General features: G+C 45.1%; 1 protein-coding gene across 2 annotated transcripts in view; it reads left to right on the top strand.

The window, feature by feature from the left end:
- ZFAT (zinc finger and AT-hook domain containing) overlaps nucleotides 1–21,695 on the top strand; it is a 201,875-nt gene that overhangs the window by 91,635 nt on the left and 88,545 nt on the right. For both annotated transcript variants that reach the window (XM_035011991.1, XM_035011992.1), the window contains 3 exons: nucleotides 11,891–11,978; nucleotides 14,027–14,176; nucleotides 15,906–16,079. In XM_035011991.1, the coding sequence (XP_034867882.1) occupies nucleotides 11,891–11,978; nucleotides 14,027–14,176; nucleotides 15,906–16,079 (412 nt within the window). The remainder of the gene's footprint in view (nucleotides 1–11,890; nucleotides 11,979–14,026; nucleotides 14,177–15,905; nucleotides 16,080–21,695) is intronic.

The following is a 21,695-nucleotide window of genomic DNA, read 5'->3' as shown; positions in this document are numbered from 1 at the left end:
CCGAGCTGCATTAGCAAGGCCGCAGCCACATCAGCGACCTCTGTCAAATTTACTGAGCGCCAGGCTCGATTCTAAGCACTTTATGTGTGCTGTCTCTTAATAAATTTTGTTTTTTAGAACAGTTTTAGGTTCACTGCAGATTGACCAGAAAGTCCAGAGATTTCATTGTCCCCAAACAGGCACAGCCTACCCCACTGTTGACATCCCACACCACAGTGGTACCTTTGTAACAGTCCATGAACAGATTACACACGAGTAACACCCAGAGTCCAGAGTTTACATTCAGGGTCACTCTTGGTGGTGTACGTTCTGTGGGTGTGGACAAATGCATAATGACATGCATCCATCGTTATCGCATCGCGCAGACGAGTTTCACCGCCCTAAAATCCTCCTCGCTCCACCTGTTCATCCCTTTCTTTCCCCCACATTCTGGCCACTGTGGATCCTTTGCTGTCTGCATGGTTCTGCTTTTTCCAGGATGTCGTAGAGTTGGAATCATATAGTCTGGAGCCTTTTCACATCAGCTTCTTTCACTTAGTAAACAGGTCCTTGATTTGTTTCTAATCTTAGTGGGAAAACTTCTAGCTTCTATCATTAAGTATGATGTTAGCTGTAAGTGTTTTATAGATAATCTTTATCAAGTTGAGGAAGTTCTCACCTCTTCCTAGTTTACTGAGATTGTGTATCATGAATGGATGTTGGATTTTATCAAATTCTTACGTTTCTATTGATGTGAGCATGTGATTTTTATTTCTTACCCTACTGGTGTGATGGATTTATTATTTGATTTTAGAATGTTGAATCAGCCTTGGCTACCAGGGATAAATCCCATTTGGTTGTGGTGTATAGTTCTTTTTACACATTGTTGGGTTCGATGTGCTAATGTTTTGCTGAGGATTTTTGCATCTCTGTTCGTGAGAGATATTGGCCTGTAATTTACTTTTCTTGTAATGTCCTTGTCTGCTTTTGGTATTAGGGTGATGCTGGCCTTTGTAGAATGAGTTAGGAAGTTTAATTCTTCTGCTTCTGTTTTCTAAAAGAGATTGTAGAGAATTGGTATAATTACATGTTTGGTAGAATTCACTGGTGAACACATCTGGGCTTGGTACTTTTTGTTTTAGAAGATTATTATTATTATTTTTTTAAAGATTTATTTATTTTGAGAGAGTGCACATGAGCGAGGGGAGAGGCAGAGGGAGAGGGGGAGAGAATCTTAAGTGGACTCCTCACTAAGCGTTGAGCCTGAGGCGGGGCTTGATCTCACGACCCTGAGTTCATGACCTGAGCCAAAACCAAGAGTCAGATGCTCAACCAGCTGAGCCACCCAGGCACCCCTTGTTTTGGAACAGTATTAATTTTTGATGCCATTTCTTTAATAGAGATAGGATCATTATGATTATTTCTTTGTGAGTTTTGGCAGATTGTGTCTTTTAAAGAATTTGTCTGTTTCATCTACGTTGTCAAATTTGTGGCCATAGACTTATTCATGGTATTCCTTTACTATCTTTTTAATGTTCAGGGGATTTGTGGTATGTCCCCCCTTTCAGTAGTAAGTCCCCCTTTTCATTTCTTATATTAGTAACTTGTGGTCTCTCTTTTGCCTATTAGCCTGGTTAGAGGCTTAATGATTTTATTGATCTTTTCAAAGAGTTAGGTTTTGGTTTTGTTGATTTTTCTCTGTTGATTTCCTGTATGTATGTATGTATGTATGTATGTATGTATGTATGTATTCTCAAGTTTTTATTTAAATTCTAGTTAGTTAACATATCGTATAATATTGGTTTCAGGAGTAGGATTTATTGATCCATCACTTACATATAACACCCAGTGCTCATCACAACAAGTGCCTTCCTTAATACCCTTCACCCATCTAGCCCATGCCCCCCACACCTCCCTCTAGCAACCTTAGTTTGTCCTCTGTAGTTAATTGTCTCCTATGGTTTGTCTCCTTCTCTCTTTTTTAGTCCCCTCCCCTATGTTCATCTGTTTCTTAAATTTCACATATGAGTGAAATCTTACGGTATTTGTGATTTCCGATTTTTAATTTATTTGGTTTCTGCTCGAATTTCAGGGTTTTTTTTCCAATTAATCTGGATTTAATTTACTCACCTTTTTCTGCCTTCCTAAGGTGGAAGCTCAGGTGGTTGATTTTAGGTCTTTCTTCTTTTCTGATATTATACATTCAATGTCATATAAATTTTCCTCTAAATACAGCTTTTGTTTCTTTTCATAGATTTTAATAACTTGTGTTTTCATTTTTATTTAGTTAAAATTAAAAAAAATTTTCTTGAGATTTCTTCAACTTGTGTTTTTAAAAGTATATTGTTTAATTTGTACATATTTTGAGATAGTCCAGCTATCTTTCTGTTATTGATTACTAGTTTATTTTTATTTTTTGGGGGGGGGTCTGTGAGCAGACTCTGTATGATTTCTATTCTTTTCAGTTTGTTGAGGGCTGTTTTATGGCCCAGAATGTGGTCTATTTTGGCGAATGTTCTATGGGACCTTGAGAAGAATGTGTATTCTGCTGTTGTTGAATGAAGTAGTCTATAGATGTCAATTATACCCAGTTGATTGATGGTGGTGTTGCATTCAACTGTGTCCTCACTGATTTTCTGCCTGCTGGGTCTGTCCATTTCTGATAGAGGGGCATTGAAGTCTCCAACTAAAGTAATGGATTCATCTTTTTCTCCTTGCCATTCTACCAGTTTTTACCTCATGCTTTGTGGCTCTGTTGTTAGATGCATACATGTTAAGGATTATTATGTCTTCTTGGAGAATGACCCCTTCAACATTATGTTGTGTCCCTTTTTATAAATGATAATCATCCTTGAAGTCTGTTCTGTCTGAAATTAATAAAGCTACTTCCCCTTTCTTTTGATTAGTGTTAGCATGGTATAATTTCCTTTTAATCTGCATGTGTCTTTAAATTTAAAGGGGTTTTCTTACAGCCAACATATAGTTGAATCTTGTTGCTTGGTCCAGCTTGGCAATCTCTGTCTTTTAATTGGTACACTTAGATCACTGGTAGTCAAAGTGATTATTGATATAGTTGAATTAATATTGATCATATTTGTTAGTATTTTCTATTTGTTGCCCTTGTTCTATGTTCCTTTGTGTTCCAGTCTTTTTCTTTTCTGTCATTTGTAGTTTTATTTATTTATTTATTTACTTATTATTTTTTTTTAAAGATTTTATTTATTTGAGAGAGAGAGAATGAGAGACAGAGAGCATGAGAGGGAGGAGGGTCAGAGGGAGAAGCAGACTCCCTGCCGAGCAGGGAGCCCGATGTGGGACTCGATCCTGTGACTCCAGGATCATGACCGGAGCCGAAGGCAGTCGCCTAACCAACTGAGCCACCCAGGCGCCCCTGTAGTTTTATTTATTTATTTTTAAAAGATTTTATTTTTCTGAGACAGAGAGCACGAGCAGGGGGAGGGTCAGAAGGACAAGCAGACTCTTCACTGGGCAGGGAGCCCAACAAGGGGCTTGATCCCAGGACCCTGAGACCTTGACCTGAGCCAAAGGCAGACACGTAACTGACTGAGCCACCCAGGCACCCCTCATTTGTAGCTGTAATTCAGCACTTCATATGGTTTCATTTTCTCTTCTTTCTTAGTATATTACTTGTACTTTTTTAAAAAATTTTTTCTGGTTGTTACCATAGAACTTGTGGTATACATTTATATATAATCCAAGTTGATTTTCAAATAGCACTGTTCCACTTTATGGACAGTTTAAGTACCTTGTAATAACAAAATAATCCTTATTCCTTCTTTGTACCCCTTGTATCATTGTTGATATTTATTTCACTTTTGTATAAGCATATGTATATAGAGAGCATATATTATTGAATACTTTGTTGCTGTTATTATTTCGAACAAACTTTGTTAGATCAATTAAGATTAAGATAAATAAACGTTTTTATTTTACCTTCACTTCTTCCTTTTCCAGTGCTCTTTCTTTATGCAGATCAAGTTTCTGACTTTATCTTGTTTTGATATTTCTTGTAAGACAGGTCTTAGTGGTAAAAAATTCCTTCAGTTTTTGTTTGTCTGAGAAAGTCTTTATTTCTCCTTTATTTTTGAAGGATACTTTTGCAGGGCACAGAATTCTGGGTTGGTGTTTTTTTCTTTCAGCCCTATAAATATTTCACTCTGTTCTCCTTTTGCTTGCATGGTTTCTGAGAAGTTGGGTATAATTCTTATCTTTGCTCCTCTAGAGATAAGGTGTCCTCCCCGCCAACCCTGCCTTCATTCAATAGTTTTTCTTTAACTTTGGTTTACTGTAGTTTGAACATGATAGGTGTAGTTTATTTGGTATTATTCCTATTTGGTGTTCTCTGAGCTTTTTAGATCTGTTTTGGCATTTGACATCCTATTAGGGAAATTCGCAGTCATTATCGTTTCAAATATTTCTTCAGTTCCTTTATCTCTTTCTTCTTCTTCTCATATTCTCACTACATGCATATTACTTCTGTAGTTCCACAATTCTTGGATGCTCTCTTCTGTTTCCATCAGTCTTCTTTCCTGCCTGCTTTTCAGTTTTAGAGGCTTCTTTGGAGATACCCCTAAGCTCAGAAATTCTTTCCTCAGCTGTGGCCAGTCTCTTACTACTCCCATCTCAGAGGCATTCTTCACTTCTGTTGCAGTGGTTTTGATCTCTAGCATTTCTTTGTTGGTTCTTTCTGAGAATTTTCATGTCTCTGCTTTCATTGTGGGCAATGTCTCTTGCCTGCTATCTGCTTCATCCAGCAGAGCCCTGAACATGTGCATCAGAGTTGTTTTAAATGTTCAGTCTGATAATCCCAGGATCCTTGCCAAATCTGAGTCTGGTACTGATGCTTGCTCTGTCTCTTCAAACTGTGTGCTTTGCCTTTTTGTGTGCTTGTAATTTTTTTTTTCCTTTACAGCTGGACAGGATGTACTGGGTACAAGGAACTGTAATAGGTTTTTATTAATGTATTGGTAAGTTTTGGGGGAGGGGGATCCTTTTATAATCCTGTGATTAGGTCTCAGTCTCTTGGTGAGCCTCTGCCCCTGGACATGAACTTCTCCAGTGTTTCTCGGTTTTTTCCCAGCCCCTTTAGGTGGGGAAGGCTGGCTAAAGTGGTCTGGGTTTGGGTACGTTCTTTCTTACACATGGAAGGATGTAGTAGGAGGCTGGAGGTGGGCATTTCCCTTCCCCCAGGTAGCTTTGTCTCCGATAATACCGTAGCAGGTTAGGCTGTGGTTAATTGGTTTCCCCTGGAGACTGGCCTTGTTTTTATTTTATTTTTATTTATTTATTTTAAATTTTATTATGTTATGTTAGTCACCATACAATACATCATTAGTTTTTGATGTGGTGATCCACGATCCATTGTTTTCGTGTAACACCCAGTGCTCCATGCAGTACATGCCCTCCTTAATACCCATCACCGGGCTAACCAGTCCCTCCTCCCCCCTCCCCTCTAAAACCCTGTTTGTTTCTCAGAGTCCGTAGGCTCTCATGGTTCATCTCTCCCTCCGATTTCTGCCCCCCTTCATTTTTCCCTTCCTTCTCCTAATGTTCTCCATGCTATTCCTTATGTTCCACAAATAAGTAAAACCATATGATAATTGACTTTCTCTGCTTGACTTATTTCACTTAGCATAATCTCCTCCAGTCCCATCCATGTTGATGTAAAAGTTGGGTATTCATCCTTTCTGATGGCTGAGTAATATTCCATTGTGTATATGGACCACATCTTCTTTATCATTCATCTGTTGAAGGGCATCTCGGCTCTTTCCACAGTTTGGCCATTGCGGACATTGCTGCTATGAACATTGGGGTGCATATGGCCCTTCTTTTCACTACTTCTGTGTCTTTGGGGTAAATACCCAGGAGTGCAATTGCCGGGTCATAAGGTAGCTCTATTTTTAACTTTTTGAGGAACCTCCACACTGTTTTCCAAAGTGGCTCTACCAACTTGCATTCCCACCAACAGTGGAGGAGGGTTCCCCTTTCTCCACAACCTCTCCAACATTTGTTGTTTCTTTCCCTGTCCATTTTTGCCATTCTAACTGGTGTAAGGTGGTATCTCAGTGTGGTTTTGATTTGAATTTCCCTGATGGCTAATGATGATGAACATTTTTTCATGTGTCTGTTAGCCGTTTGTGTGTCTTCTTCAGAGAAGTGTCTTTTCATATCTTCTGCCCATTTTTTTGACTTGATTATTTGTTTTTTGAGTGTTGAGTTTGAGAAGTTCTTTATAGATCTTGGATACCAGCCCTTTATCTGTAGTGTCATTTGCAAATATCTTCTCCCATCCTGTGGGTTGCCTCTTTGTTTTGTTGACTGTTTCCTTTGCCGTGCAGAAGCTTTTTATCTTGATGAAGTCCCAAAAGTTCATTTCTGCTTTTGTTTCACTAGCTTTTGGAGATGTATCTTGAAAGAAGTTGCTGTGGCCGATGTCAAAGAGGTTACTGCCTATGTTCTCCTCTAGGATTTTGATGGATTCCTGTCTCACACTGAGGTCTTTCATCCACTTTGAGTTTATCTTTGTGTATGGTGTTAGAGAATGGTCGAGTTTCATTCTTCTGCATGTGGCTGTCCAATTTTCCCAGCACCATTTATTGAAGAGACTCTTTTTTCCATTGTATGTTTTTTCCTGCTTTGTCAAAGGGTCCATATCTGGGTTCTCTATTCTTGTTCCATTGGTCTATATGTCTGTTTTTGTGGCAGTCCTATGCTGTCTTGGTGATCACAGCTTTGTAATATAGCTTGAAATCGGGCAACGTGATGCCCCCAGCTTTGTTTTTCTTTTTCAACATTTCCTTGGCAATTCGGGGTCTTTTCTGATATCATACAAATTTTAAGATTGTTCTAGCACGCTGAAAAATGTCATTGGAATTTTGATTGGGATGGCATTGAAGGTATAGATTGCTCTGGGTAGCATAGACATTTTAACAATGTTTATTCTTCCGATCCATGAGCGCGGAATATTTTTCCATCTTTTTGTGTCTTCTTCAATTTCGTTCATGAGTGTTCTGTAGTTCCTAGAGTATAGATCCTTTACCTCTTTGGTTCCGTTTACTCTGAGGTATATTCTGTATGTATCTACGAGGTCCATCTGGTCCAGTGTGTCATTCAAAGCTCTTGTTTCTTTGTTGATTTTCTGCTTAGATGATCTTTCCATTGCTGAGAGTGGAGTATTGAGGTCTGCTACAATTAACGTATTGTTACCAATATGACTCTATTTTGGTTAACAGTTTGCTTATATAGATGGCTGCTCCCATGTTGGGGGCATAGATATTTACAATTGTTAGATTTTCTTGTTGGATAGACCCTTTAAGAATGATATAGTGTCCTTCTGTGTCTCTAACTACAGACTTTAGTTTAAATCTAATTTGTCTGATACAAGAATTGCTACCCCAACTTTCTTTTGAGGTCTGCTGGCATGGAAGATGGATCTCCATCCCTTCACTTTCAGTCTGGATGTATCTTTAGGTTCCAAATGAGTCTCTTGTAGGCAGCATATGGATTGGTCCTGTCTTTTTATCCAATCTGCAACCCTCTGCCGTTTTATGGGAACGTTTAGGCCATTCACGTTGAGAATGATTATTGAAAGATATGAATTAATTGTCATCATGTTGCCTGTGATGATGTTGTTTTTATAGATTGTCCCTGTAAATTTCTGTTGTATATCACTCTTGGGGTCTTTCTCCTTTTATAGAACCCCCCTTAATATTTCTTGCAGGGCCGGCTTAGTGGTCACATATTCTTTCAGTTTCTGCCAGTCTTGGAAGCTCTGCATCTCTCCATCCATTCTAAATGTAGCCTTCCTGGATAAAGTATTCTTGGCTGCATGTTCTTCTCATTTAGTACCCTGAATATGTCTTGCCAGGCCTTTCTGGCTTGCCAGGTCTGTGTGGATAGGTTTGACGTTATTCTGATGTTCCTCCCTCTGTACGTAAGGAATCCCTTCCCCCTAACTGCTCTTAAGATGGTTTCCTTGGTTCTAAGATTTGCAAGTTTTACTATTACATGCTGGGGTGTTGGCCTGTTTTCCTTGATCTTGGGAGGGCTCCTCTCTGCCTCTAGGAGACGAATGTTTGTTTCATTCCCCAGATTAGGGAAGTTCTCAGCTACGATTTGCTCAAATACATCTTCTAGTCCTCTCTCTTTCCACTCCCTCCGGGATTCCAATTATTCTGACACTGGAACACTTCATAGTGTTGCTTATTTCTCTGATTCTGTTTTCATGGATTCTGAGTTGTTTTTGCCTGGCCTCCTCTTTTCCCTTTTTATCTATTATATTGTCTTCCAGGTTGCTTATTCGTTCTTTTGCCTCACTTATCCTAGCTGTTAGATTATCTAGATTAGATTGGATCTCATTGATAGTGTTTTTAAGTTCTCCCAATTTAGCTTTCATTTCTGCCCTTAGAGACTCTATGTTGCCATTAATTGATTTCTCCATTCTAGCTATTGTCTTCACAATTGCTAGCCTGAATTCCATCTCCGACATGTTGGTTATATCTGCATCCATTTGTAAATCTGCGGCATAAGTCATAATCTCTGAGTCTTTCCTATTTTGGGGGCTCCTCCTCCTAGTCAGTCTGTTGAGGGATGGTTGAGGGAATGTATAGAGTCCCAATTATTGACCACAACCCAAGCAAGATGCTCCTGTTTTCTAGGGACCTTAGGGTTGCTGACCTCTTGTTCTCCCAGCCTGTCTTCTGGGGGTGGGGCCTGTTGTGCTGTTACTCAGGTAACCCTGTTTGGGCAGAGTTGCCCTTGCCCCCCTGGCACGGGGGATTGGCTCAGTGGGAATCAGTTTTTTGGGGCTTTTGTTCCCTGGGGGCTTTCCCTGGAGGCCTTCCGCGTCTCTTCCGCGAGTCAGAGCAGAAGAGACCGTTTCCAACCCTCTGCCTCAGAGCAGAGAGACCGCAGTCTGTTCTTCAGTGAGCTCTCCAGGCCACACTGTCTCCGTTTCTGTCCGTGCTGCTATAAACTGCATCGTCCTGGGTAGTGCGCCCCTCCACAGCGCTCCCAGTCCTGCCTCCAGGTTGGGGCATGTCTCTGCCCTTTGTGCTTCTAAAATGGCCAGCCGCTCCCAGTTTGCATGTGTGACCCCGCCACTCCAGGTTTCCGCCCTGGGGGCTGCCCTAAAGTCCTTTTCCTGCTGCTACTGGTCTGTGAGTCTGTGCCCTGTCCCCAGTGCACGAGGCTGTCGCTCACCGGTGGTGTAGGATCCCCACGGCCAGGCTCCTTCCCGCTGCTGTTTATCCATCTGCCCAGGGAATCATGGCTCCCTGCTTTGTACCTCGAAACCAACCACCTGCAATATTCTGTTTGTAGAGATCCGGATCTTCTTACATCTCAGGCTGATTTCATGGGTGCTCAGAGTGGTCTGGTAGATATCCAGCTCAATTCCAGGGACCAGTTGAAATACGGCCCCCTACTCCTCCGCCATCTTTATTCCTACCTGGAGGCTGGCCTCTTCAAGAGGAATAGAATACTGTGGTGTATTTTAAAACGGGTGCTTTTCCCTTCTCCTTGCCGGAAGCGGAAGTACGGGTTTTTCTCTGATACTCATGTCAGTACAAGGTTGAGCTCCTAGAGGCAAAACTCACAAAAGTTATCCACAGCAAGCTTCTGGCAGCTCGTTAGTTCCAGTCCTAGTTCCCCTGCTCTGGTCCTGGTTCACAGAGGGGTTTCCTGTGAGTCTGTGCTCGAAGAAGTTGTGATTCTCTGCATTCTCTCCAGCTTGGGGGGCAGTGGTTTGCCCTGTGGCCCCATGTCTCTTATGGATTAAGAAGAGTTATTTTTTCGGTTTGTCCAACATTTCATTTGTTGTTAGGATGGACTTCCAAGCTTCTTATATGCTGGACTGGAAATTGGAAGTCCACTTTATGTGTTTTTAATTTCCTTTTTCCTCCTAGCAAGGAGGCCGTTTTTATTGCCATTTTGCATTTGAAGAAACCAGGGCATTGACAGGTGAAGTTACTTGCCCAAAGTTCCCCAGCTAGTAAGTGGTGAAACCAGGATTTGAACATAAGAACTCGAAGCCCTGAGTCCATACTCCTAGTCACTGTTTTATAGGAGCAGGAACTCTGGAGTACAGAGGTCTGGTTTGGACACCCACCTCTACTCTCTGGGTGTGGTGTGAACCTTGGACAGCTTCTCAAATGCCGCATAGGGTGTGGTGCGTAGAGCGCAGCATGCTGCATGAGTAAGTTCTTACAGGGTCGCTGTTGTTGCTATCATTATTTATTGGTGTGAGCGTGTGAGTAGACTGCATTTTGGGGTGACTTACTCCTTGACCATGACTTGGGGAGCACTCGGTGCAATACTGAGCTCCTCGTAGATGCTCAGTAAATGGTGGGAATTTGTGCGCCTGTATATCCAGGTGAGCAGGGGCTGTTAACATCCTCCAGAACACACACTGCCCGAAACCCTTCCTTGCAGTCATGGGCCTGTGTTGCTTGTGGGCTCGTGCAATTTGTTAACATAGGTCACACTCTGCAGCTTGTTGTGGGTGTGCGGGTGTTTCCATGCTTGGTGAGCTTGCACTAATGCTGTCTCATTTGGTTGTCGTCCCTGTCGGGGACGCTAATGGTGGGCAGGAGCAAACTCGCACACAGTGCTCTGTGCTTTCTGCCCACCCCTCCCATCTGAAGCTCCCATAGCGCAGGTGGAGGCCCGCTGCAGCCCTTCCCCTGCGTCTGCTCACCCCCTGAATTAGCCCCCAGGGCCCCCGACCTACCGAATGGCATAAACAATGATGTTTATTGTCTCACAGCTCCGGAGGCCGGGATTCCAAGATGAAGGTGTCTGCACGGTTCCTTCCTCCTGAGGGCTGTGAGGGAGAGTCTGTTCTTCACCTCTCTCCTAGCTCCTGGTGTTTTGCCAGCAATCTCTGTTGTTCCTTGGCTTGCAGACTTGTCACCTGGATTTCTGCCTCCTTCTTTGCATGGCATCCCCTATGTGCATGTCCATGTCCCAGTTTCCCTTTTTTTTTTTTTTTCCCCAGGACACCAGTCATATTGGATTTGCCTCCCCACCCCTCCCCGCCCACCATGACTTCATCTTAACTATTGCATCTGCAATGACCCTGTTTCTAAATAAGGTCTCATTCTAAAGAACTGGGGGTTAGGACTTCAATATGAATTTTGCAGGGGACACAGTTTAACCCACAACACCCACCCTTGGGGGGAAAGTTGGCATGTGAAATAGTCCTACAGTGAGCTGAAGGAAAAGGTGAGCAAAAGCTATAGCTTGCTCATTCACAAGAGCCTCCCCAGTGGTGAGAATGTAGCATGGCAGCTAGCTGGATCAGTGAAGCGAGGAGCAGTGTGGAATGAACCCCTTACCTGTGGCCTCAGTGGGACGCGGGCCTTGGGAGTTGTGGGAGCAGCCTGGGGTGGGCATTTCGGGTTCAGATGCTGGCTCTTCCTCTCAGACTTGGGCTCATCACCCCTGGCCTTGTTTCTTAATCTGTAATGTGAACATCATAACGCCTGTCAATTGAAAGTGGTTGTGAATCTCAGTAAAATAACTTCTGTGAACCCCCCACACACCACGCAGAGAGCACTGGAGGACATGATACGCGGTGGGTCATGGAGCAGCGCTGGTCTGCGTGGTAGACCTCAAGGCCGAGCCCTGCCCTCCGCTGGCCTGGCCACCTCCAGCGGACCGTCAGCTGTAAGCCCCGTCCCTCCCTTCCGAAATGGAGCTGGTACCAGTCCCCAGCACTCCTGAGCTCTCCGGGCTGTAGGGCCAGGTGCAGGCGCATGTCACGTGTTTGCAGAGGTGCACTGTGGAGGTGGTGGCGGTGGCCGCGGCGGTGGTGGCGGTGGTGGTGGTTTCTCCGTGGAGCCCTGGTTTAAATGAGACAGCCCGTTGATTATGCTCTCTTTCTGTTAAGGACAAAAGGAGTTATTCTTGTCCAGTGTGTGAAAAGTCTTTTTCAGAAGACCGATTGATAAAGTCGCATATCAAGACCAACCATCCTGGTAAGGTTATGCATTTTGGAGAGGAGATTAATTTTAAAGTGCTTATGTTTACTTTAAAACACAGCAGTATGTATCAACTGCACAAAATGGGATTAAAGGGGGATAAAGGATGAGTGAATTCGAGGGACACGATTACATTTATTTAATGTTGGGGAGTTAATTCTTTCATTTTATCCTTTCATCTGGTCTTCTGTCTCCCCACACTCCCATCTCCCTCCTCCCTTTTAACGTTCACTTGGAATGCCTTTGGGTGGGTCACTCACAAGCAGGTCTGACCTTAGACACCACTCCCAGGGGGCCCGTGAAAAGTTGGTTGCCCAGCCTGGTGGTCTGTGAGTGGTGTGTGCTCCCAGGCTGAGGAGCCTTGCTGAGTTGGAGTGACCGTCCCCTCGGGTCTCCCCACACTGGTCTCTTTGCCCACTCAGATGTGTGAAGCATGAGCCACCTGGGCATTCATGCCTGTCACACCTCCGTTTCCCCGACCTGGGACACATTTCCTGTACTCTGCTAATTCCCGTTTATTCTCTGTGTTCTTCCGTGGAGTCCCATCCTTGGGGAGGATTTGGGGGCTCCCTGCCTGGGGAAGGGCCCCGCCCGTACCCCACCCATACCCTGCTCTCCCTGCACTGGCCCCTTGTGTTCAGGTCATTGGCACTTTCCTGTCCCCCTCTACCGCCCGCCCAGAGCCTTGGGGAAGGACTGCCATTGTTAAGGTCTAGCCTCAGGTCCGCAGCGTCACATTGGGCAGGCCTGAGAGCACTGTGTGTGGCATAAATGAGGAATGTGTAAGCGGTGCACCTTTCCCAGCGTCCATGTCCCTTTTGCGTCTGCTTTATTTTGTATCTGCTCCTGTGCTAGGGTACTGACTCGCTGATTTTAAATGATACTGGAGAAGAGTAAAGAGATAATGGAGCTCACCAACACTCGTGTTTTATCTGGGAACAGATGGAGCCTTAAGACCATCTGTGTGGGAGCATGCGGGTTATGGGATCCTCTGACGGCCTCCTTCTGCCGTGTCAGCCTGTGTACGGTGTGAGCCGAGGGTGCTCGTTTAAACCGGCCACCCTTTCTCATGAACATATGTGAGGTGTGGTTTGTCTTTGGTCTAAACTTCAAATATGTACTAAACACAGGATAATATGAGGAACCCCCACGGGTCCGCAACAGCTCAGCTGCCACACTCCTGTGCATTTTGTCAGACTGTGCATTGTTTCGTGTATTGACTCTCCAGACTCTTTGTTCTAGAATATCTTTTTTTTTTTTAAAGATTTATTTATTTATTTGAGAGAGAGAATGAGAGAGAGAGCATGAGAGGGGGGAGGGTCAGAGGGAGAAGCAGACTCCCTGCCGAGCAGGGAGCCCGATGTGGGACTTGATCCCGGGACTCCAGGATCATGACCCGAGCCAAAGGCAGTCGCTTAACCAACTGAGCCACCCAGGTGCTCTGTTCTAGAATATCTTAAAGTAGGTCCCGCACATATGTAATTTTCCCGTAAAAGAACTTTGGGACGCTGATTGTGGTGTTTTTGGAGCATAACCACTAGGTCACCCTTAAAACAGACAGAATTAGTGCTGATTCTTTATTACTGCCTAGTATTAGTTCATTTAAAATTTCCTCCGTCAACACAAAACTCTTTGAATCAAGACCCAGGCATTTTGCTTTTAGTTGTTACATTACGTGAGTTCCTTATATTCTGTGGTTCACCCCACCCCACTTTTGATCCCGTGACATCAGTTTCTTAGAGGGACTGGTCGCTTTTCCTGTAGGTGATTTCATGTCCTGCATTTGTCTGACGGTGCTTCCTGGTCTTGTTCCTCCATCCCTCACATTTTATGCTCATGGATATTTAGATCTGAGCCTTGATTCGATTCTGGTTCAATTTTTAGGCAAAAGTCCTACTGCGTGACTGCGGGCGGGCACATCTCGATTGGCCACCTGAGCGCTGCTGGGATCGGCCAGGGCGTTGGGGCGCGGTCACGAGGTTCACGTATGTCTCGCAGGAGCCAGTCGTCTTTGGCGTCTGATGATCCGCCTGCTTTTCTTCTAGAGGTGTCCATGAGCACTATTTCCGAGGTTCTCGGGAGGAGAGTTCAGTTGAAAGGTCTGATTGGGAAGCGAGCCATGAAGTGCCCATACTGTGATTTCTATTTCATGAAGAATGGCTCCGACCTTCAGCGTCATATTTGGGCTCATGAAGGTGAGTATTGTTCTTTCAAGGTAGAGCCCCCTTTTAGTTTTGTGCCTCCATGCTTCATGTGGGCATACTTTAGGAGGAAGCCGTCTCGTGTGCCTGGCAGTTAGATGTCCTTCAGCTTCCTGAGAAATGTATCCATGAGCCAGCTAAGCTCGGTGATTTCCGTCCCTCCCTGTTCAGTTGCCATTGCAGTGACAGAGGTGTGCGGTTCAGAGCTTTCATTGGAATTGTAGTGAGCTAGATCCCCATGACGTCTGCGCTGGTGTGGTAGGCGCTCAGCAGGTGTTGGGGTTACAAGTGAACGAAGGCGAAGAGGACGGCAGAGAGGCCTGAGGTCCGGCATCGTGGTGGAAGAATTCAGAAGGCGGGAGAGTTGCGTGGAGATGGAGCAGAGGGAGGAAGATAAGCTGTGCTTTAGGGATGCTTGCCTGTGAAGGGAAGTGCGGGGAACACGCTCTGGGACTGCAGGTAGTTGGAGGTCAGGAGGTTGTTGGAGACAGCGGGCCACCAACTTTGCTTCCCGCTGTAAGGACGCAGCGCTCCTGGGGATGAGGCTCAGAGCCAACACCCGGGGGAGCCCTTCTGGACATTTGCTGAGGTCCCGCCTGTGAGTTAGGGAGCTGGAGTGCTGCAGGCAGAGGGTTCCTGGAGAAAACGAAGGACGGAGTGTTTTCTGCAGGGAGGAGAGAAACACCTGTTCTCAGGCCTTGGGGAAAGCACCATCAGGAAGGGAGAGGTGAACAGTTCAGGAAATGGTGGAGTAGGGATCCAGACAAGGCAGAAGGAGCAGAGCTCAAAGCCAAGGTTGGGAGGCCCTTTTTGTTTACCCAGGCACATGCACCTGCCCTCTGTGCCCTGGGCATACCCCGCAGCCTCGGTGAAGCCTCGATTTCCTTAGCTGCAAAGTCTTGGGTCCCATAGACAAGGGCTGAAGATGCTGGGCGCGCAGGGTGTCAGGTCCTCCCGTGCTCAGTGTTGGGCACATCATCCCTCTCCCTGTGCACGTTGCACTGGGTGTCACGGCCTTATTGCTTTACATCACCCTCTGGACAGTGGCTGCAGGGGCCATGGCTTCTCAGCTTCAGAGCGTGCTCCAGAGTAGGTCCTCAGGAGGTGTTTGTTGAGTGAAGGGGGAGCAGCCAGGACGCCCCACAGTCCAAGCCTTTAGCCCAACAATAGCTCGTGTCCTAAGGCTTTGCTCAGTTTATGAAAATGTACTTTCCCGTCTGATCCTGGGGGCCTGATCCCATTGATTTCTGCACAGGCCCTTGTTTACTTTAATTTTGGTCAGCTTATCTCAGTTCAGTTGAATATAATGAATGTGTGCTGCAGAAACTGCTTGGGGGTCTGTGCCCGCGAGGAGTTCCTGGACTGTGAGGAAAGGCCGGTGCGGATGACTCGCCATGCAGTATAGCAGTACGGCTAGCAGGGAGTTCAGGACTGGGACGCTGAGAGGGCACCAAGGGCACTGGCTTGGGCAAGCCAGAGAAAGCTGCACGGGGGAGGCCCTGGCAGAACCAGGAGGACAGGGCATGGCCGTCGGGAGGAACAGCATGGATGAGAGCATGGCAAGGCCCGTGTGCGGCGAGTCTAGGGGTAGGCACTGCTTTGTTCGACACGGATATGCACATATATCCTTCGGATGCACGCATATATGCACATCCATATAAATAGGTGGGTGTCTGTGTAATTTTATTTATTTATATATATATATTCCCCCTGCCCCCCGTAGGTGTGAAACCCTTCAAATGTTCTTTGTGTGAGTATGCAACTCGCAGCAAGAGTAACCTCAAGGCTCATATGAATCGTCATAGCACTGAGAAAACCCACCTGTGTGACATGTGTGGCAAGAAATTCAAATCGAAAGGGACGTTGAAAAGTCACAAGCTCCTTCACACTGCTGACGGTAAGTAAATGACTCCATAGCATAGTGAGTTTTTTTCCCCTCTTGAAAGTGGGGTGTGAAGCTGACATCCCAAGACCAGCAGAAACAGTAGATGTGTCTGCAGACAAGAAAGACCTGGGTCTTTTAGAATTTTGATTCTGAAAGAGCAGAAAAAACTCCCCTGCTTCCTCATTTGCCCCGTGCTCAGGACTGGAGCCCTGCCTGACCTCCCCCAGTGCTGGGTGGTGTGCATGCGTGCACCTGCGTGTGTGCATGGGTGGGTGGGTGTGGAGGGGACGTGGCTTCAGGGAATAAGGCACCCTCAGGAGGCCTTGATCTGAAAGTTTCAATCCTCTTCAGCCCTCCGTCCTCACCTGAACCTGAGGACCTTAAGGGGCAGCCATGATCACACCTGACCCGATGTTTCCAAGTGGATGCTTATCATCCAAGCTACCTCAGGGGCTCAGTTTAAAATACAAACAATACTTGGGCAAATTTGACCTTAATGAAGTACACTTAAGTGGATTTCTAATTTTATTCATTCTTAAGAACTATTGATCGAGTTCTTACTATGTCCCAGCCATGCCTGGGGTATAGGGTCAGTAAAGAGCAGTTTCTGCCACTAAGGAGTGGTGGGGAGGAAGAGAAGCATGCAGGCCATGCTAAAGGTGGGTGCTATGAAAGAAGAGGGCTCAGCAGCTTGAGGAGAAGGATGTGAATCGCTGAGGGCAGGAGAGGTGATGGGCAATGGTCACAGTGGCCAATAAAGTCTCCCTGAGAGGGGTAGGATGGAGAGAAGGAAAGCAGAATAGTTTTAGGAAGACAGGCAGCTAGGTATCCAAGATCTATAAAGAACTTCTCACTCGACACCCAAAAAACAAATAATCCAGTCAAGAAATGGGCAAAAGACATGAACAGACACTTCTCCAAAGAAGACATACAAATGGCCAATAGACACATGAAAAAATGCTCCACATCACTAGTCATCAGGGAAATACAAATCAAAGCCACAATGAGATACCACCTTACACCAGTCAGAATGGTTAAAAGTAATAAGACAAGGAGGAACAAATGTTGGAGAGGATGCAGAGAAAGGGGAACCCTCTTACACTGTTGGTGGGAATGCAAGCTGGTGCAGCCACTCTGTAAAATAGTATGGAGGTTACTCAGGAGGTTAAAAATAGAGCTACCCTCTGATCCAGGAATTGCACTACTGGGTATTTACTCCAAAGATACAGATGTAGTGAAAAGAAGGGGCACATGCACCCCAATGTTCATACCAGCAATGTGCACAATAGCCAAACTGTGGAAGGAGCCGAGATGCCCTTCAACAGAGGAATGGATGAAGAAGATGTGGTACATATATACAATGGAATATTATTACTTAGCCATCAGAAAGGATGAACACCCACCATTTGCATCGACATGGATGGAACTAGAGGGGATTATGCTAAGTGAAATAAGTCAAGCAGAGAAAGACAATTATCATTTGATTTCACACATATGTAGAATATAAGGAATAGCACAGAGGATTATAGGGCAAGGGAGGAAAAACTGAATGGGAAGAAATCAGAGAGGGAGCCAAACCATGAGAGACTCTTCACTATGGGAAACAGAGGATTGTGGAAATGGAGGTGGGGGGATGGGGTAACTGGGTGATGGGCATTAAGGAGGGCACGTGATGTAATGAGCACTGGGTGTTATACACAACTAGGTAATCATTGAACACTACATCAAAAACTAATGATGTACTATATGTTGGCTAATTGAATTTAAATAAAAAAAAGGAAGACAGGCAGCTAAACCATAAAAGGCCTTAAGCTTTTTTTATTTTCCTTTAAAAACCCCAGCTGGGGGCACCTGGGTGGCTCAGTCGTTAAGCGTCTGCCTTCGGCTCAGGTCATGATCTCAGGGTCCTGGGATCGAGCCCCACATCGGGCTCCTTGCTCGGCGGGAAGCCTGCTTCTCCCTCTCCCACTCCCCCTGCTTGTGTTCCTGTTCTTGCTGTGTCTCTCTGGCAAATAAATAAATAAATAAAAATCTTTAAAAAAAAATTAAAAAAACAAAACAAAACAAAAAAAACCCCCAGCTGTGGCAAGGTCTTGTCAGTATTCTATGTAATGAGACAATAAACCCATATTTATAAATATATTGCTATTTTAGCACAATTATATACAAAAATTGGAGTTCACCATAAAAATCAAGAGTGATTTCAACAGTTATTTTTGATTTTAGAACTTAGATGATGATAGAGCCATTAGGTCATACCTTTATTTTAAGAATGTTTTAGGGAAGGGCGCCTGGGTGGCTCAGTTGGTTGAGCGACTGCCTTCGGCTCAGGTCATGATCCTGGAGTCCCTGGATCGAGTCCCGCATCGGGCTCCCTGCTCGGCGGGGAGCCTGCTTCTGCCTCTGACCCTCCCCCCTCTCATGTGCTCTCTCTCATTCTCTCTCTCTCAAATAAATAAATAAAATCTTTAAAAAAAAAAAAAAAAGAATGTTTTAGGGAATCCGTCCTGTTGTGTGTGCATCTGGGTGAGCTTGAGGGACTTACGGAGAGGCTGCATGCTTAGCTAGGCTTCGTTAGAACTAAAGATCCAGGGCTTGCCTAAGGCTGAACGAAGGCCAGAACTATAACTATTCAGACCTAAGCAGTGTGCTGTAAATAAGAAAATCCATAAGCAAAATAATTAAAAATTCAGTGACAGTCAAGCAGTCTACCCTGAGTAATTATTCATGAGTTCTGTTCCTCCACAAACAATAAGCCTTACTGATATTTCCTGACTTGGAAGCACGTGATTCACTGAAATCTCGAATAATACAGCGCCATTAATGAAAAGCAGCTGTCGTCAGCTCCAGGAGGTCTGGGGTGTCCACTGGGCTGTGGTGGCAGGCTCTGGGGGGGCACGCTCGGGGCCCGGCAGGGGCGCTGTGGCCTCATGCCTGGCTCAGGGGTCTGGGTCCTGGCCTGAAAGGATTCGAGGAGATGGGGTGTATGTCTGATCAGGGCCCTGGACCGACCGCTGTTGGATGTGGAGGGGAGGGCTGGGGTCTGTAGTGACAACACACAGCCCTTCCCACCTGTCACTTGCTTCCCTGAGCCCTTCAGCAGGGAAGGGAACTTGGGTGGGCAACGATGGTGTGTCCTCAAAGCTGTAAGACAACCTTCCCAAAGAGGAAAGGCCTTGCAGGCATTATGAAATATTTTGTAACAAAACAGGAAATTTTTCTCTTATTTTTTTTCTCTTAATTTTTTTTTTTCCCTGACATTTTTGGGAGTTTGAGGTATTTGTAAAGTCATGTCTTGTTTCCAGACATTCACCAGTCTGGGAAGAAAGGCATCACGTTTTAGGTGCAGTGAGAACAGCACCGGAATGGGGGGCCTGCTACCTTTTGCGCCCCCTTTCTGCCCCACATGGGCCTGAGTTTGGTGGGGCAGGATAAGGACACGAGACCCTGACACCTCCTGGGTCTCTCTCAGCCCCATGCTCTTTGATAAGGGGCAGGGTAGCTTCACCAGGTAGTCCCTTCTTCCCCCGCCTTCCTGGTAAGGACTTCCCGTGGTTTCATGTTTTCTCGAAGGCCAGCTTGATATGTGGTGTGCCCGATCACAGGCCGGGTGTCCCAGCTCCAGGGATGATCTGCTCTGCAGCTGTAACCAAACTCTCGGTCCTCCTTTTTCTTTTCAGTTTCAAAAAGCTTGAAAAAAAAGCTTAGTTCCATCTCCTACCCACTTTTTTGGTAGCAGTCGTATTTTATTTTGATAATTCTTTTTTTTTTTTTTTTTAAAGATTTTATTTATTTATTTGAGACAGAGAGAATGAGAGGGAGGAGGGTCAGAGGGAGAAGCAGACTCCCTGCTGAGCAGGGAGCCCGATGCGGCACTCGATCCCGGGACTCCAGGATCATGACCTGAGCCGAAGGCAGTCGCTTAACCAACTGAGCCACCCAGGCGCCCTTATTTTGATAATTCTTAAAAGCTTTTTGTATGTATCTCAGTGGTTTGTCATATTGTGCAAATATTTCCCTCTAACTTAATATTTGCTTTTTCAGTTTATTTGCCACATATTTTAAATACAGAAGTTAAATAACCTTGCATATTTAAACTTATCAGTCTTATCCTTTGTTATATTTCTTTTTCATGATTTCTCTGTGTTGAAAGGAACCTCCCTTACCTTAGGGGAAACTTCTTTTGTATTTTTTTCAGGTTTTACTTTTATGGTTTATAACATCTATTAAAACTAATATTCTTGAAATTTATTTTGGTATGTGGTATGTGGTAGGGATCTTTTTATTTTTTTAAACAATTTTCAATTGACTCAACATATTTATAGAGAAATCGGTCCTTTTCATTTTATTTTGGAATGCCAGTCTCTCAAGATTCTGGGCATGTTCTGAGATTTTGGTCTGTTCAGTAATATCTGTTCTAGTACATTGTTTTATTAGGTGTTATTTTTATAACTCATTTGATTATGCACACATATGTTATTCCTTTTTTATTTTTTATGGACATCTCTTAGTTTTCTCATTTAGTTATTACTCCTTTAGATAAACTTTGAGACTGTTTTGTCAAGTCAAAAAAAATGTCTTCCCCTCCACCAAAGGAGGACACCATCTCCCACCCCAGGGATGCCCTTGTGAGCTGTGTGACTTCACACGTGCCTCGAGTTCCTCAGGGAAAAGTGCTGGTCCTGGGGTCTTGGTTGCCTTGATGAGGCTGTCAGCCTCTAATCATAGAATTAGCTCTTTATTTGGAAGCAAACGTTGCTTTAAAACCTGCCTGGAATGACTTGGGTTTTAGTGGATCTGTTGTATCGGTAATGATTCAATAGCTTGTCCCACAGAGAAGCTGTGTGGGGTAGGCAGAGCTACGGAGGCCTGAGTTTTGAGTCTTGCTTGCCACTGCCTCGTAGGGTGGCCTTGGTCAGGTCACTTTTCTGAACCTCAGTTTCCTTATCAGTAAAACGGGGATCCGTTTGGCCCTGGGCCTGACGACGGGCTGGAGGATCAGATGACAGAAGGTGCCCCCCCACTCACCTGGGCTCCACCTGCCCTTCTGGCTGTTCCTTCTTGGTCTCCTTTTCTGGGGCCGCCTTAGCTGTGACCTCCTGCTCTTGGAAGTCCATACACTTCTACACTCATTCCCTGGGGCATCTCCCCTGTCTCCCCATGCTTACACACTAGTTATATGGAAGGCTTCATAGTTTCTGTCTCCAGCCCTGTCCTCTCCCCCAGGCTCCACCAGCCCTGCGGGTACAACTGCCCGCTCAGCATCTGCTCCTGCACATCTAAAAGGCACCTCAGACTTAGCCTGGGCAACACTCAGCTCCTCATCTGTCCCAGACCTGCGCCTCCTGCAGGCCAGGGGTCACCAAACTCCAGGAAAAACATAGTAAATATTTGAGATTTTGAGTGCCTCATATGGTTCCTGCCATATCGTCTTCTTTTTGATTTGTTTTGTTTTCTTCCCACAAACCTTGAAAATGTAAAAGCCATTCTGAACTTCCAGCTGTTACAGAAACAGGCTGGATTTGGCCCGAGGGGGGCCACAGTTGGCTGACCCCTCCCATACCCGTGTCTGTCAGTGGCCGCTCCTTGGCGGTTACTTGGGTCAGAAACCTCAGGTCATTCTTGACT

Source organism: Mirounga leonina, unplaced genomic scaffold, assembly GCF_011800145.1.
Source record: "Mirounga leonina isolate KUSES-001 unplaced genomic scaffold, KU_Mleo_1.0 Mir_165, whole genome shotgun sequence".
Lineage (NCBI taxonomy): Eukaryota > Metazoa > Chordata > Mammalia > Carnivora > Phocidae > Mirounga > Mirounga leonina.
This window is presented reverse-complemented; position numbering and strand designations above follow the sequence as displayed.